Below are 17601 nucleotides of genomic sequence, written 5' to 3' on the forward strand. Positions count from 1 at the left end.
ATTTAAGCAGTCATATTGTTTGATTAAAGCGCTTTTGATTCCGTGCAGTGTGACTCACGCTGCAGTCTACAACAGTGGCGATAAAGCAGGTTCTGACCCGCGCAAACACCGGTTAGCCGGCAGCATGCCTTTCGGAAGTGGCATTCGAGAGTTCGTCCCCATCGAAAATTTGTCGTCTGCAGAATATGTCGAGCGCATTGATTATCGTGCGCAGCTGACAAGCTCACAACGGATGACAAGTGAGCTGTGTTGCTCACTTGCTGTGGGCCAGAGACGAACTCTCTCCTAGCAACCCTCGTCCACCCTTCGCGACCGCCCAACGTAGGCTACCAAGTCAACGTCGACGCAGTGAAGAAGCAGATCAACTTGAAGCCGTCTGAATAATACTCACGGCTTTCTGTCCAAAAAGCAGTGAACTTGCGCAAAGCAGTGAGCATCCGCCTCGCGTTCGGGAGGGGCTGAGCTCGATCCCCAGTACCGCCGGGGACCCACCAGTTTTCTAATGGGTACAAGGCTTCCCCCGGCCTGGTGCTCGGCTCTTCTGTCGGGAGATGATTGGGAAAAGGGTCTTGCACCGAACATTTGCATTGACGGATCACAGATAAGTCTACCTGCAAAGGTGATTAGTGTTTCATTAACACGTGAAGAGTTCGATCCAAAGCTCGTACGCTCTAACCAGCGTCACGTTCAACACTAAGGTCGTCCTTCAGAAGAGATTCAGAGTATAACTGCGGTCTTGGGCAAGTCTGGTTTCTCCGGCTGTCCGAGTTTCTGAGAAAAAAATGCGTTCACTGCTTTGCACAAGTTCTCTGAGAACTGCGGATTTGGCGGTACAAAATTTTCATTAGAAGATATGAACTTCCGGTTGGATTTTGGAGTATCTGAGAGTGTGATTCAAGAACGATTGTTAGCGGAAAAGAATCTGACGTTCAAGACGGCATACGAGTTGACAGTAATGGCGTAAATTGCTGCAAAGCAGCAAAAAATTGGCTGTGGTTTAGCTTCGGGTAAACCTGGTGAGACGCGAAAGAAGCCTCGGACACTGCGTCGCTGGTTAGAGGTACCGCCTGAAGTACTTTCTGCTTTTTCTTCCAAGTAGCACTCTTCCGTCGTTCTTTTTCTGTCTGTTCGGCACGGCGTTTCTTCCTAGCCTCATTGAAAGCTTGAAGCTTTGCTTTCCAGCGCGCAATCACGGCAGGATGCTCTTCCTCGTCTATCGCAAAACCGGTTTCTACCCACGCAGCTCTCCATTGACGTCAGAGATGATGGCTCCGTCCCCGTTGTCAAGCAGAGTACCAATCTCCATGTCTCGAACTCCTTTTATATGACGTCACCGTCATACGGCATCGCAAGTTGCCCCAGCTCTTCAATCTTAGACCTTGACCTTGACTTTGACCCTCGAGATATTTGGGGGCGGCCCAACATCTTGGTTTGGCATATATGTGCCACCATGGCCTATGTAACTTGTGACTGCTCCACGGTTTGACCTCTAAAGCTTTCGAAGGTCATAAACTGAACTACACTACCCTCTTGAAAACCCAGCGCAGTGAAGCTTTCGCTTCAATTGGACCTCGACCTTAACTTTGACCTTGACCTTCGAGAGATTTGTGTGGTGGCCCACCATTCTGGTTTTGCATATATGCGCCACCATGGCCTACGTGACTTGCTCCATGGCCTACGTGACTGCTGCACAGGTAAATTTTACCTCTAAAGGTTTTCAAGCTCATAAACGAAACTACACTACCCTATTGAAAACCTGGCGTAGTGAAGATTTCACTTCAAAAATAATCAGAAGCAATGCACAGGAGCCCAAGTTCCAGCAGGAGTTAAGGATGGAAGTAGAAAGGGCTGCCAACAGGAAACAACCAGAAAGGGAGCGGTGTTGTTTTAGCTGTTTGGAGCCCATGCCGGATGGCTTTGCAGATGTAAAAGATGCTGTGTGTTTCAGCGGCGGTGGAAAGGGACATTTATGAAAAGCATGCCGAAATAAGCAGAAGTGGAATTGCAGCTGCATGATATGAAGTATTTTGTTAAGAGCGAGTAGGACAAGTTTTTCAGTATCTGCCAAGTAAAAAGTGGGACTCCGAAGTACGTTATAAAACGCATCATCTGTGCGTGTGGAAGCAGTTATGGCTCTCTGCGACAGCAAAGGTCTGCAAAGGCAGCATACGCCTGTGGCGTATGCGTAAAGAATACTTTCCAGGATGGAGCTAATTATGCTCAGATATACCGTGATGCCCTTTTCATAGATTTTGGGGTTCGACATTTTCAACAATACCTTTGTGGACGGAAGTTTCTTATTCTCATGGATCAAAAACCCTTGCTAGGAGTATTCCAGCGGCAAAAGCTCTTGCCGGCGGTTATTTCCCCGCATGTTACGGTGGACTCTAAAGCTGTCAGCCCACGATTACGCGCTCAAGTACAGAAAAACCATGGACCATGGAAACGAAGACTGCCTAAGCAGGTTACCGGGCCCCCTAAGCCGCCAATCGACCCAGGGGCCAGGCGGCATACTCCTACTGTAAGCTGTGTAGTGAGCGCAAGGGAACTGGCAGCATTCACTTGGCGAGATCCCCAGCTGTCACAGGTGAAGCAATAGATCACTGAGGGCTGTCCGCGAGAACGGGTAGCCCTGAGTTATTCTGCGTATGGGGTAAGGCAAAACAAGTTGTCCGTACATCGTGACTGGGTTCTTTGGGGGATCCCCGCTGTAATTCCTGAGGCATTGCAGAAGGAAGTTCTAAGTATTATGCACGCTAATCATCCGAGAGTGAGCCGCCGCGGTAGCTCAGTGGTTATGGTGCTCGGCTGCTTACCCGAAATACGCGGCGGTCGGTCGAATTTCGCTGGAGGCGAAATGGTTGAGGTCCGTGTAGTGTGCGACTTCTGTGCACGCTAAAGAACCACAGGCGGTCGAAATTTCCGGAGCTCTTCGCAATGGCGTTCCTCAGAGCCTGGGTCGCTTTGGGACGTAAAACATAAAATAAAACAAAACAAACAAAATCACCCTGGAGGGGCGGCCGTGAAGGCAATCGCTAGATCGCACGCATGGTGGCCGAATATGAACGAAAAGATCGTCGAATTTGTCAGGCACTGCACGTCATCGCAGTAAAACGGCAGAGTGAAGCAAAGACTGCAACACATTTCTGAACTAAGCCTTAATGGTCGTGGAGTAGAATCCATCTGGATTTCACATGACCAATTCAGGGAGCGCTTTTTTGTGATGCTAGACGCCCTGTGAAACCGGGCGGAAATCGTAATGATGCCGTCTCTGAAATCATCTACGGTAATTAAAAATTACGGTATACAGCGCCGTGCTGCCCGGCAAGCAATGATATGACAATGGCGATGGTCCGAGAAATGAAGTGCGGATTACGGAAACATATAGAGGGCACATTATTATGCAATGTTGCACGTTTTTTGTTTTAACAGAACTCTACGCCGCACGCCCAGACCAGCAAATCGCCAGCCGAAGTCATACTGGGCCGAAAGTTCAGGACCGCCCTACAAAGCCTTCACCCGGACGAGAGTGACGCAAGATGGTTTGTGCATGCACCACCAAGAGGTTTCCAGTCGGGTGACGCCATGTACGCGCGTAACGTCTGACCAGAGCCCGAACAGTTGTCCGCTCGGACTTTGCGATGGATAGGCCACGTTATGTACGAGCTGCGTACTGCAGACTGAGCTGTGCACTGACGCCGTCGGTACCACGTTCACAGAGCATGGTGCGCTGAGCCCCGGGCCACACACCATAAAGCTGTCTCTCGTTCGCTCTTCCGTCTACGTCAAGCGCCGCCCTGGGAGCTTCGGGGCCTGAGACGACGCAGCCGCTCCCGCGTTCCACGCGCGAACGTCACCTCGTGCGACGCTAAAGCATTGTTGACTAAAGGGGGAAGGGATGTGACAGATTTTGCAATAACGCGCTGTGAGTTAAGTGTGCCACAAAAGAAAATGCGCCAGTTTTTTGCCTGCTTTTGCTATCACCAGGTGTGCTGATAACTGACCACCAACGTAGCTATTTATGCCGCGGTATTCTTCGAATAAGGCGCTTTGGATTCCATGCAGTGTAACACTTGCTTAAGCCTACAACATTTATTCATGATGCTTGAGAAACAGTGTAGGATTTTGTTGTTAATCGCGCTCAAGAACGTCCTAAAATCGAGTGTATTCATATATTCGGACAAAGCAGGAACTACCCTATATAACAAAAGTGTTTCGGCTTAATTAGTCTATAGTCCTAGTTAAAGTAGCAATCCCCTAACTGGAGTCGCTGTTTTAGCAAAGGCCTCGCAGCAGTAGTTATACAGCACCCCAACCTAACTAATATATTAAAGCGCCTATTCGGCAGGGGCCCACCCGGATCAGTGCAGTGTTCATTTGTCGGGAGCATTCGCAGTGCAATTCTTATAGATAAGCTGTAGAAAATTTGGGCGTCATGATGTGCGACGTACCACGACGCAGATGCTATTTCTGGAAAGGAGGCGAGCGAAATTTAATTGTCGACGTATAGCAGTGGGCAATTTTGGAGGATTATCAACTTTTTATTTTGTTTCCCTCTTCTTGTGGTCAAAAACTTCTCATGCACTGGTTGTGTAAGCCCAGCTAGAAAATCTTTCCGCTTAGTGAAATGCCCCAGAACTGCTATGCTGTATTTTATGTTTGCTCTATCATTTTTGTTAACCGCTGTGGGTCATTATAATGGTCTTCTACATGCGGAGAGAGTAATTTTCCGCCTCTTCGCTAGACAATAACAGGTTGCCCTAAAAGAATCGTGATCACCAGCGGCCGGTTCTGGGAAATTCTGTATCATGTTTAAATTGCGATTCCACTTTGCCTATTGGGAAGACAGGCACATAAAAATTGTAGATTTTTTATAGGAAACAGTTTCAGCAATGTAATTGCAAACAGACGGTTGCGCAAGTTTGGTGTGTGCTTTGCCAGCGCCCGCGTCGACTTCCGCATGATTTCGTACGATAATTTTCAGCGCGATGGGCATTCCCTGCAGATCTGAGTAATAGAGCGATCGACCGTCATCGCTTTTTTTTTAAAGAGGGTCGCCTTGTACACTATGAGTTTCGAGGTCTTGGTGAGGCTGATTGTTTACTGGGCGGCCGTCCATACCTTGAGCTTGGCGCATGATAGCCTTAGTCGCTTATGCGCCATTAAACTCAACTTAACTGGGCGGCCGTCCCTTCCATGGCAGAGTATATTATGGATGGCTGCTATTGTATCATGCATCCGGAGCAGTGGCCTATTATTAACGCAGTTTGGCTTCTGGCCATAAAGACGCGGTATTTAATCCCGAATTCGGAGGCCGCTTTCCGGTTGAGGCGAAAATTAGCTGAAGCACCCGTGCGTAGTGTGCGATGGCGGTGCACGATGACGAATCGCAGTTGACCGCGATTAATATAGAGTCCTCTACTACCGCCACTCGTGCTCATTTGAACCCTGCAGCCTTGGACCATGTGCCGCCGGCTGGCGTGGTCGCCCACAACACATCTAAAATAAAGACTTACATAGGGAAGTTGCATAGTAAAGTGTTATGAAATGTGGTGTTTAGCATCCCAAACTTGAATAAAGCAACGTTAGTGTATCTGGGCCGCTGGGCATCCGTTGTAGTACGACACCGCAGAAGAGATATTAAATGCACACAGAGTATTTTATGCCGCGAGCTACCGGGTCGCCGATATCGCACAATAAGATAGTGCAAAATTTGTCACCTTTACAAAATTATTTCAAGCAGAAAACGAGGAAAAATTTCCACCTCTGGCTGATATTGCCGCGAAAAAGAGTGTTGATCTATACGGTCTGGTGCTTACTCTAAAAAACCGTAATCCAAGGAATAGAGCATCAAAAAGCTTCTGAAAACCAGTGCATCGGCTTATGCAAGCCACTCCTAAGGCACGGAATAGAAAATTTTTGATAAATATACGTCGCCACAACCTAATTTACTGTGATTTAGGAGAAATGTACTTTACGTTTAGGAGCAAGAATATACTAATAAATGAAAAAATTCCGGCTTTCTTTCCGTACATGTAAGCAAAATGAATACCTAGAGATAATGGAGCGGAACATTTGGCATCCAGCTGTGCTTTAGTTTTTGGCAACAGCAATAACTGTAGCACTGTCCTTTTCTGATGATGCGCAGCTCGGCCGTGTTTCCGCTGTACCAGATCTCGTACCATTGGATATCCCTGATCGGCTTGATGCTGACCATGGTTTTAGGAACCACCCTCAGTCTCGTGACAGGTGAGCAGTCTGTACAGGGTGTAGGTTTTCTAAACAGAGGAACTCTGCTAAAACGCTTTGAGAATTGCGCTGTACATGCGGCGGGTAGGACATAGGTTTCTGCCACGAGAAAGTTCATATTCGCTTGACATCAGTTGAACTGCATACAAATCGCTGCAGTGTTGCTGCGATGCTGCTTGAAGAACCTGCTGAAAATAAGTAAGGTTATTAAAGTTTGAGATGTCCAAGTCATGCGAAATCAGCTGACGGTCTCGTTGCTGAGCCTCCACTATTTTCTTTCTCTTAAGTTAAATAATTACTAATGAGCAACTAGGGAACATTGTAAATTGCCTCTAGAAATCAGACGCCACTTGTGGTGCAATAGTGTAGCGCCATTGGGCGCCCGAGCATAGCGAACTTCCGGCCTGGTTACGTCACGAGTCACGACTGGTCATACGATTCATACACAGTTGCCACATGCAGCATCATTTGAAGCTGTGTACCGCACTGAAAACACAGCTCTTTGAAATATGTGTACCCAAGTACCGTTTGCACAGCTATGTCTACGGCCTTAAAATGAAATTCGTGAATAACGAAATGTACGCCGTGACAGCAGATCGCGCATGTCGTTCACGCAGAACATATGCAAAGCCCCGTCGGAGAGAGCGCTCCGTAAAATAGCGCATTTTGTTCTGCCAGACGCGTCTCGGAGAGCTAAGTTGCACCGCTGTCAGGCAGCTTTTTCGTGTCGTTGTGTTTCAATAACGGCGGTAAATAAACGTAAATAAATAGTAAATTGGTGCAAACATTCAGCCAGCTGTTTTTCAATGCAGTTTACAAGGTTTCCATCCGTTCTGTCTCCTTTACACCATTATTTATAAAAAATAGATATTTTTTCTGTAATACTTAGGTTCTAAAATAAAACAAACTGTTCTGGCAAGACCATGCAACTCTCAAGAGAACGCAATCGGTATCTATTACCTTGTAGGCTCCGTTTTTAAAAATCTTGCTTTTGTCTGCCTTCAACACCCGGTATAAGCATTGTATTTCTATAATGATAAAATCGGCTGCAAAAATGCTTTCGGTTCGTTCCAGCGTTGTCTTTTATAGATTACCAGTCCAGGGAACACAAGGATCATGCTGGAACTGGATTATTTTCGCGACTGCTCGCGTGGCATTTTGTGTTTCATTTCCTCGTTATGAGTGTTGTGAGTATTTTAAAGAACGCTGAAAACTGGGTCTGTTGTAATAGAATGTCATGCTGCCCACGCACACAATTTGAAAAGTAAGAAAACAGCAATTATGCGCCGGCTCTTTTGACACAGCACCTTTTTTTTTTCAGGTGGTGGCCAAAATGCAAAACGAAATATATGCTTCACCAGTCCACTGTTTGTAAATTTCTGGAGGCGATTCAGATTTTTCCGTCGCCAATTTGAGGTGAGCACGGGATCTCTGGTAGAGTTCAAGACAACACACATGGGTTAACCAAATTAGAGCGTTGTCCACCGCCCTCCCGCTGCTTTAAAAGAATCTTGGTTTAGCTGAAGCACTAAGAAGAATTTTTACGTTCGGTTATTCGCCGTATAGACAGAACAAGACCTTTCTCAGTTATGAAGACACGATGAACAATTGCATTTGTTGCAATCTGGCTTTCATTGTCATCAAAACACGCAGCCCCCAAGATTTCAGGAGGTGTGCAGAAGCTCGATTTGAGGAGGGCAAGTTGACAGAGAATATTTACTTTGCGTTCCGATATGTCTAGTGCGAAATCAATGGCACTCTGCTCCCCCACGGGCATCTGCTGTCAGAATGAATTGAACCCGCGTCCATCGCTCCTTAGGGATGGAGAGATTAAGGCTCAAAGCAAGGGACGCCTCGCAAATGGGAAGACTCTAAACATGTGGCGGCACTCGTTGCAGTAATAACATCACTCCAGATTTGTACGCAGCGCCGATAGCTAGGGTGATAAGAAAGAAAGCGCTGTCCCTTTCAGCAATTGACGCCTGGCTGCGCTCTTATCAGCGATAACATCATTAGAGAGTCGCGGCCATGCCGTGGTCCCTCTTCCGCTGGCGCCGTTACTACCTTGCTTGCTTGCGGAAGTGTCTTGCTTAACTTCCGAGGAATGCGCGCGTGCGCTCATTGTCGGTCCTTGTTCAGCGTGCTCTTGGCTCTTAACTCCCTGTCCGCGGGCCGCACCCCCACATTCCAGCGAGGAAAGATGAGGGACACCAGCAAGGGCCCAGAGGCGGCTGGGCATGCTCGTTCCGCCGAGCAGCAAAGGCAGGACCGGCAGCCCTTGTGTGGCTATACAGAAAAAAGGAACACCACTAGATAAGGCATTAAAACGAGCTCGGCTATCGGAACATCAAAGTGCTCGCCGCCAGCGCCAAAGAAAAGGTTCACTTGGAAAAGTCCTCCTTTTCAAATTGTACAGGCAAAGCCAGCACTGCACACATTAGGTTATGTGAACGGCCGCTCAAACTTTTCTTGACATTTTCAGTGACGAAATTCCTTCTTGACAGTCAGATCGTAGATATTAAGTGCGGCAGAAAGTTTAGGTAATTTGCGCTCGCTTTATGGGCTCCTGCGCCTAAAGTCACTGAATTGAAAAATTCTTGCAAAAATAATCAATAAAGGGACTTACGTCGCTGCTTTTAAACTCTCCATCTGTAGAGCGCTGCTAAAACATCCCGGTTGAGCCACTGGGTTGTGATCAATACCGCGATCAATTAAACTGGTCGCCTGGCCGTGGAAAAATAGGGGGTGGGTTAACATATTCATCAACAAGTACAAGTCATTTCCTTGAGATATAATTGCTTACAGCATCTAAAAATACAGACGGGTGTGTGATAGCAGTGATATCGGTGGGGAGGGCATTCTAGTCCACAACAGTTGGGGGAAAAAATGAGTCTGAAAAAGTTTCAGCATGTGACACAGAGCTGGAAATCTGAAGCGGATGGACAGTGCGGTGAGATATGCGGTTCGGATGACTAATGTAGGGTGGTTGATTTAGAGAGCTATGGAAAAACTTGCGCAGAAAACCGAGGCTAGCGATGCGGTGGCGGGCTGCGGGGCTTTCAACACCGGAATTCGTCTTCAGTGCTGAAATGATGGTGGTATATGAATATGCAGAGTGAACGAAACGAACTGCGCGGTTTTGAACTGACCCGAGCGCATTTGTTAGGTATACATGGTGTGGGTTCAAGATTGGGCTGGCGTACTCAAGTTTGGGTCTAATGACAGTTTTAAAAGCGAGAAGGCTTCACGTGTTGCTGCATATGACGAAGATGACGTTCCATGAGTCCCAGGGATATGTTAGTAGTTATGATTGTGGTAATATGTGTTCGCCAAGAAAGATCGCTCCAGAGGGTGACACCAAGATATCTAAACAATTAGACGATTTCTATAAACGAGTTAGCAACTGCACAGGAAAAAATAACAGGGTTGTGTTAACGGTGAAAGGAAACAAGTTTGCATTCGTTAGCATTTTGCGTCATTAGCCGGAGGTCACAGCTTTTATGGACGCTGTTAGTCTTCTTGAAGGGCCACTTGATCAGAAATGTTAGCGACAGTGCGATAGACCTTTTTTATTGTATTCTATTTTCTATTTTTTCTATTTTCACTTCACTGAAGCTACTGTCTTCCCGCCAATATGATGGCTGTTCAATTTTTCGTAGCGTATGTGAATAAGGAACCCGTACAGGACGCGAAACGTTGTACATTTTCCTAATTATTCTTGAATTGCTGAATGTTTGGTTTCTCGCACCGTATATGCATGTTTGTTTTGCAATGCTCATTATAAATTCAGTTTTGATGATAGGGCGCACACGTGAACTTTACGAGCACCATTTTCTTAACGTTAAGCCTTAAGTTTTAGCAGCGGCCGACTGAAAGCTTCGTTAGGATGTACGAAAATTACCAGCATGTACAGCACGCAGACCAAGAAGAACATTGAAAAAGGAAACGACAGAATAGAAAAAAGCAAAGGTGCGCCAGTGTAACAAAAAAAGAGCAAAGCAATAAACATTTTGTCTTCTAGAGAGGCTCTAAAGAAGAAAATGTAGCACAGTCTGACAGGAGATGTAGCATCACTGCATTTCCACATCCATATTCTCGTCAGTGCTAAGGCAAAAATTACTGAACAGAGGTAATTATGGTAATGCACCGCTCAAGATACCGCCAAACAAATGCAGGGAATGGAGAGAGATGGAATTGCCAAAAAAGGCTCTGTAAAACACAGCACCTGATTACAAAGAGAGAGTTCCTCAGCGGAAATGTTTAGAGCCTAGTAGAAGCTGGATGTCAAAATTAAAACATTGGATTATAAAATTTAGCATTAGTTTTGATTTGAGAAGTCCGCAAAGAGCATTAGGTAAATTACAATGGCTCTCCATTACGGAAGGAGCCTTTCTATAGACTTCTCTTGATAGAGAAACCGGTCTTTTTTCTGCTTTATATGGTTTGCTTTACCTCACAATAACCGGCGAAAGGCTGAGGCAGCAAGCATAATGTTTTACTTCAAGGTAGAAAATTTTGCAAAAGCAGTTCCATTTCTGATGATAACCCCGTCCCCGCTTCATCCGCCCATTCCCATCAATTTAAAAAAAAATTGGATACGAACTTCCTCTTCCCGTACCGGCATTTGAGCATATTTCTGAGGGTTAGCCGCGGCTATGAATGTCATTACATTTTCTCGCATTTCTGGCGGAAAATATCTCTCTGAAAGTGTTTGGCTGAGACAAGGTGTCTGTATTATGTAAAGTAACAACAAGATGATTACAACGTTGAAAGGGAGTTTACATAGCCCTAGCTAAACACGTTGAAATATATGCTAGTTTTCTAACTTGGAAGGGTAGCACTGCAAAGACAGACATATGAGCTGTGAAACGACACTAGTTTACTGAAAACGTTTGAAGCAGCAAACGGCAATGGGCATTGCAATACAATAAAGCATTGCCGTATACATACCACGGGCAAAGCAATGCAGCTAATCTAAGCAACTTATGCAGTGGGTTTTGAAGTTTTACCGTGGTCTCTATCTCTATCTATATCTAGCCAGGAAAAGTGTCTCAGAAGTGATTGCGATGAATTGGTCACAAGTAAATTTTCTTGATTATGTTTTCGGACATTGCATGTAATCAGTGAATGCGTACATCCGACAGATTCCTAGCCATAGTCGGGCAGTTAAAATCATAATTACTGTAGTAACGGTGGAACGAGTTCTTGGACCCAGTGCGTGAGATATATTCGTAATAATTATCTCAATATATAATATTTGAATACTAGACCATTTATAGCACATGATTACCATATAACTGAGTTGCACTTTGAATAATTTTTAAAATACAACATATACGCTAACTGTAAGCTTCTGTCGCAGACATACAGTTAGAACAAATATGCGAAACACCTTCGACTTACGTGACGAATTTGAGCTTTATTTCAATGTTTGGTGCTGCAGCCTGATGGGTGTTTACTACGTTGTTAAAAAACTTCAACGGCGAGAACAGTACTTTGCACTGAGAAATTTGAGCGAAGGTTGACTTTCTGTTATGGTTTATGCGGATTTAACGTACCAAAACTACTCAGTTTATGAGGGACGCCGTAGGGAAAGGCTCCAGAAATTTTGGCCACCTGGTGTTCTTTAACGTGCACTGACATCGCACAGTACGCGGGCCTCTATAATTTCCCCTCCATTGAAATTTGACCGCCGCCGCAGGGATCGAAGCCACGTCTCTCAGGTCAGCAGCCGAGCGCGATAACCACTGAGCCACCGCGGATATAATAAGGCAGAAAACGTGGGTGTCTCTCAAGTTACCCTCAAGAGCACAATGTCAAAGCATTGCATTGCAGCTCTGTCGCACAAGGCAACTAAACTATCGCTGTAAACAAACGCTCCTTAGTGGTATAAAGCGATGCGGTGCAACCCTTGCCCGGTTACTGCCGCGTCCTCTCCCGCTGTTGCTACTTTCTACGAGAACGCGCTGAGTCATACTTGTCCGATTGATTCAAGGAGACAGGGTGAAGCCACAAAACAGGCGCCTTCGTTTGGAGCGTCAGGAGGGGCGTGGCCCGCACACATAGAGTAGCACGTGCCCGTTCCTAAGGTAAACAGAATCAGCTTTCCAAATGGCCCCGATAGACACCCATATGTGCGCTAGTTGACGCCTCCATTGCCGATTTGCGCCTGACTCAAGTTGCGAGAAGCATTTCTGGGGCACAGTCGAACGACTCTACAACGAACGCAGACTACGAAATGACTTGTTTAATTAATGAGATAACTTGCTTTGCCGAGCTGCTAATTCTAAAAATATGTTCCGAACGAAACTACAATGAAGACTACTACTACGATCTGGCCTGTTCAACAAAATGCTTGCGCGCTCCCTATTGCGCAATTATCGCCTTAAATGAGAATCCATGTCAAGGCGTAGTGCTTCCTTCGGCAATATTTTAATGGTTAGAGGGCACGACTACTCAAGCGCCACGACTAGCCGCAGTATCAAGTATAAAAGCAGCCTAAGCCGACAGCATAGACAATAACGACTCTGTTCTTTAGGCAGGAAGCGAAAGCGACGTCCTGCAATCAGAGTTGTGGTCAATGACATCATCAGACAACGTGTGTAGCGAACACCGGAAAGACGCTCAATTTTGCGTACAGGCGTACGTCTGTACGAATGATCTGGGAACAGGAAATGCACTTTGACTTTTCAGTTTCGCAGTGCTAGTGCCATCTGATTTCCCGGGAATACACACCTTCTTGGCCGTCGCGATTTTCCCCCCTCACCACTGTTTCGGCCGCAGGGGGTGGGGGGGGGGGGGGTGAATAAACAAGGTACCGGGCCTCTGCGACTACCGTTACATTTGAATGGGGCTTGCGTCGACTCTTAGTCTGTATTTGCAGTACCTGGCGCTTCAAAAGACTCTCAGCTAGGGCATAGATATACGAAAATTGCTGATAGCGAGAGCAACTTGAGATACATGCGAGGCCAGCGCAGCAGCCTCTCGCAGGTAGCTCGCAAGCCGATATGCATACTACGACCTGACCAAGCGGACAATGAGGGTGATCTGTGAAGTAAGAGAGGCATTTGACTCTGAGTGCGCTGTGGGGATTGACAAAATAAAGTGTTACGTATTCTGTGAAGCACAGCGTTGAAACATTTCCTAGTTCATCGACTAAATATATGCCGTACCGGCACAGAATAAAACTTGATTTCTGTAAAAATGCTAGCCCTATTTAGTTGGATGCCGTACGAATGCACGGTCGTTGTAACGAACTCACCTCTAAAACGAAGGAATTCCGCGGTCTCATGCAATTTTTATAGAGGCGTTTTACTAGATCTTACTGTGATTCGAGCATAGCCAGCCGCGCACCTGTGCAGTCATTAAGGCTTCCACAACCTTTGCGGAAGGAATCGCCTCACTTTGATGAGGGAGTGCATCGTTTTCACAAACCCTCCAACTTGTGCCGCCTGAAACGGAGGTGTTTCATTTCATTTCATTTTATTACCTTAAAGGCCCCAAAAGAGGGGTGCTGCATAAGGGGTGGCGACAATTAAAAGCACAGATTCACAATAACAGGAAAATTTTTACATTTTCAACGAAAAGACTTGGGCAAGTGATGATGGCAACGTTGTTTGAAAGGCCGTTCCAGTCTGCAGCTGCACGAGGAAAGAAGGAATTAGAAAAAGTGACGGTGCGTGACCGTGGACGGGCAACTTGTAGGTGATGGCTGGTGCGATGAGATATGCGTGCTGGGGGAAGAATATAAGCTGCGATGTGCATAGGGCTGTGGAAGGATTTGTGAAATAAAGACAGGCTGGCAATGCGACGGCGGAGCGATAAGGGTGATAATCTGGATGCTGTTTTTAAGGAGGAAACGCTGATGTCATAAGAGTGCGATGAATAAATGAAGCGAGCATCGCGATTTTGAACAGATTCGAGGGCATTGATGAGGTAAGCTTGATGAGGATTCCAAATGGACGATGCAAATTCTAGTATGTACCTGACGAATGATTTGTAAGTTAACAACTCTACATGTTGGGGAGAATGGTGAAGATGGCGCTTGAGGAAACCTAGCGTCTTGTTTTCTGACGATATTATGTTAATTACATGCAAGCTCCAAGAAAGATCGCTAGAAATTGTTATGCCTAGGTACTTGTATGACTGAACTAGTTGTACGGGAACTTCTGATATTACGTAAGAGAATATTAGAGGATTACGGCGGCGGCTGATGGACAAAAGATTACATTTACGTGGGTTAAGTTTCATTACCCACTTATTACACCACTCCTGAACAGCATTGAGATCATTTTGAAGAGAAGATTGGTCAGCGGTGGTGAGAATAGCACGATAAAGTACACAGTCGTCAGGGAACAAGCGTATGTTAGATGTTACGTTTGAAGGCAGATCATTGATGTATATGAGAAACAGTAGCAGGCCAAGTACAGATCCCTCTGGAACGCCCGACGTTACTAAGAGTGAGTTAGAGTTCTGATTGTTAACGGAGACCAACTGCGAACGATTAGATAAAAACTCTTCAATCCACATCAAAGTATGAGGGTGCAAATTTAATTGAGAAAGTATTATCTGCAGGCGTTTATGGGGTACTTTGTCAAAGGCTTTCGCAAAACCTAGAAATACGATCTCGGTCTGTAGATTACAATCAAGGTTAGCATGTAGATCATGAATGAACGTAGCAAGTTGGGTCTCACAAGAATAACCCCGGCGAAACCCGTGCTTAGAAGTTGAAAAAAGTTGTTCGAATCAAGGAATGCCATGATATGGGTATAGATGACGTGTTCCATGAGTTTGCAGGGAACACTAGTTAGGGAGATGGGACGGTAATTTAGCGGCGAGTTCTTGTTACCTGATTTGTAGACTGGAACTACCTTTCCAATTTTCCAGTCTATGGGCAGTTGACCTGTGAAGAGTGACTGAGCGAATAATATGCACAACAGAGATGAACATATATATTTGGTATTAATCAGTATTTTAGCGTTGATATTGTCAGTTCCTGCAGAGGATGAAAGTTTAATGTTTGCAATTAGTGACGCAATTACTGCTGAAGAAAATGTAAGACAAGGCATAGTATCTTGAAAAACTGGGGCGTTTGGAGAAAATGCCGTATCTGTTTCATTAGTAAACATGAAAGAAAAGGCTGCGTTAAACATGTTGGCGCATTCTGTTTCGCATACAGTTTCACCCGAATCATCAGAGAGGGAAATAGTGCGGGTGTGCTGGGGGTTAATGACTTGCCAGAACCTACGGGGGTTAGTTGACAACATTTTAGGCAGATCAGAGTTGAAAAAGGTGCGCTTGGCTTCTCGAATACTTGATAAGTTCGTTTTTTCGGCAGCGTAATATTTGTTCCAAGCGTTCTGACTAGGAAGCAACTTGTCCGATCGGAAAAGACGCTTCTTTTTATATTCAAGGCGTTTGAGTGTATTTGTGAACCATGGGTTTTGAGGCTTAGTTCTTATAATTATGTTCCGAATAAACCTGTCGACCAAAGCGTCGATTTTCCTCTTAAAAAAGGACCAGATATCATGAATGGATATTTGATGAAAGTTAGATTGAAATCCTGGCAAAAATGCGCGAAGTTCATTATTTATTGCTGCATAGTTTCCTTTATCTTATAATCGGATAGTTCTTTTAGTTGTTGAACGTAAGAATGGTTTAATCGTGAAGCCGGCATGTATGACGTGATGATCGCTGACGCCTGGTAGATACGTGATGGAATGAACGCACTCAGGGTTATCCGTTAGTAATAGATCTAGAATATTTGCGCAGTCTTCGGTTACACGAGCTGGCTCAGATATAGTTTGAATGAGGTTAAAGTTAAGGCAAACGTATAGAAATTCATTACCATCCTTATTCCCGGTAGCGGTTAGATTGTTCCAGTCGATACTCGAAAATTGAAGTCCCCGAATAGGAGAGTACATGTGTTAGGGTGTTTAGCTTTAATTTCATTCAGTGCGTTATTAAGTTTTCGAGGGAAATCTCGGCTGTTAGGAGGCCTATGCAAACGACGATCACAACTGATTTAGGTGAAGCGTGGCATAAACCCAACATTATTTCTATATCTGATGAAAGGTTAATGGCTGAGCATGATAGATCCCGAGCGGCGGCAATCAGTACCCCTCCTCCCCTTCGACCTAGGTTGTCTTTGCGAAAAACACAGAAATTGGGCAACTCGGCAAGCACCTCACTATCAGAAATATCGCTGTTTAACCACGTTTCTGTCAAGACTAGTATGTTACAGGCAGATGAAGTGACGATATGGGAAACAATGTCGCGCTTTGAAATGAAACTTCGCACGTTAGTAAAGATTGCTGATAATGAAAGGGCTTCTTGGTGTACATGCCTAGAACGATCTGTCGATAGGAGTTGAGATGGTTGCTATTTTACCGCTCTGACTGTTTGTGATGATTCATGAAATATGTAGCGTTTAGGACCAATATGTAATGTTCTGAAGCGCAAAGAGAACTTATCGAATACCGATTTGGCAAAGGCTATACAAGATGTTTGTGGGCGTTACAAGCAGGAAGGGAGAAGTCTTCGCCAATACTCTAGTTGGTTCTTTTTGAGCTTATTGCCTAAAGAAAGGTTGCTTTCTTTAGTTTTCGATGAGGTGAATTTAACGATGATTGACCTGGTGTGATCAGTAAAGTGGCGCCCGGGGCGGTGAGCACGCTCGATTAGATTGGGTTCGATGGCAAAACGTAGTTGAGTGGAGCTATGGCGAAAGGCTGTTTCTTCCGAGTCTGCATACGTTTCAGTGGGGTTAGTGTCAGGAATATTGTAAAATATGAGATTGTTACGGCGAGACCGATTTTCTGCATCGTCCATACGTGCTTCCAGTTTGTCGACCTTGCAGGTAAGTTCAGTGTTTAAAGTTCTCAGGGCGTCGATTTAAGAATGGAGAGTAGAAAGTGTGGCGTAGTGTGATTCTAGAGTGTCCATGCGCTTCTTTAAGTCGGTCAAGGTTGTTTCGGTAGTTTTCAGTTGGTGTTTAATGTCCTGTAGATCAGAATTTAATGTAGCTTGTCCGGTAGTTAGATTTTGGAGCTCAGAAAGTATGCTGTCGAAACGGTTGGGGCCTGGGTTAGTTTCAACATCGCCTGACAATAGTAAACACGCGAACACTCGGCAACAATACTACAGCAGCACTGAGGGCTCGGCAGCTGTATTAAAAAGTAGTTACTGGTCTTTTTAGCAAATAGGGAAAACTTATTACTAACCTGCATTGTGAAAAGTAGCGGTGTAGTAGCCTGCGCTGATGCACAGCTACCGAGCCCACAGAGCGGCGGCAATGACAGCAGGGGCTTTATATGGCTGATAGAATTATCAGATAATGTTCTTGGTGATGGG

General features: G+C 45.4%; 1 protein-coding gene across 2 annotated transcripts in view; it reads left to right on the top strand.

Annotated features, from left to right (window-relative positions):
- LOC144103808 (sodium-coupled monocarboxylate transporter 1-like) overlaps positions 1-17601 on the top strand; it is a 95021-nt gene that overhangs the window by 67687 nt on the left and 9733 nt on the right. For both annotated transcript variants that reach the window (XM_077636508.1, XM_077636509.1), the window contains exons 14-15: positions 6149-6249; positions 7571-7665. In XM_077636508.1, coding sequence (XP_077492634.1) covers positions 6149-6249; positions 7571-7665 — 196 coding nt within the window. The remainder of the gene's footprint in view (positions 1-6148; positions 6250-7570; positions 7666-17601) is intronic.

This window comes from Amblyomma americanum, chromosome 9 (assembly GCF_052857255.1).
Source record: "Amblyomma americanum isolate KBUSLIRL-KWMA chromosome 9, ASM5285725v1, whole genome shotgun sequence".
In the NCBI taxonomy this organism is placed as follows: Eukaryota; Metazoa; Arthropoda; class Arachnida; order Ixodida; family Ixodidae; genus Amblyomma; species Amblyomma americanum.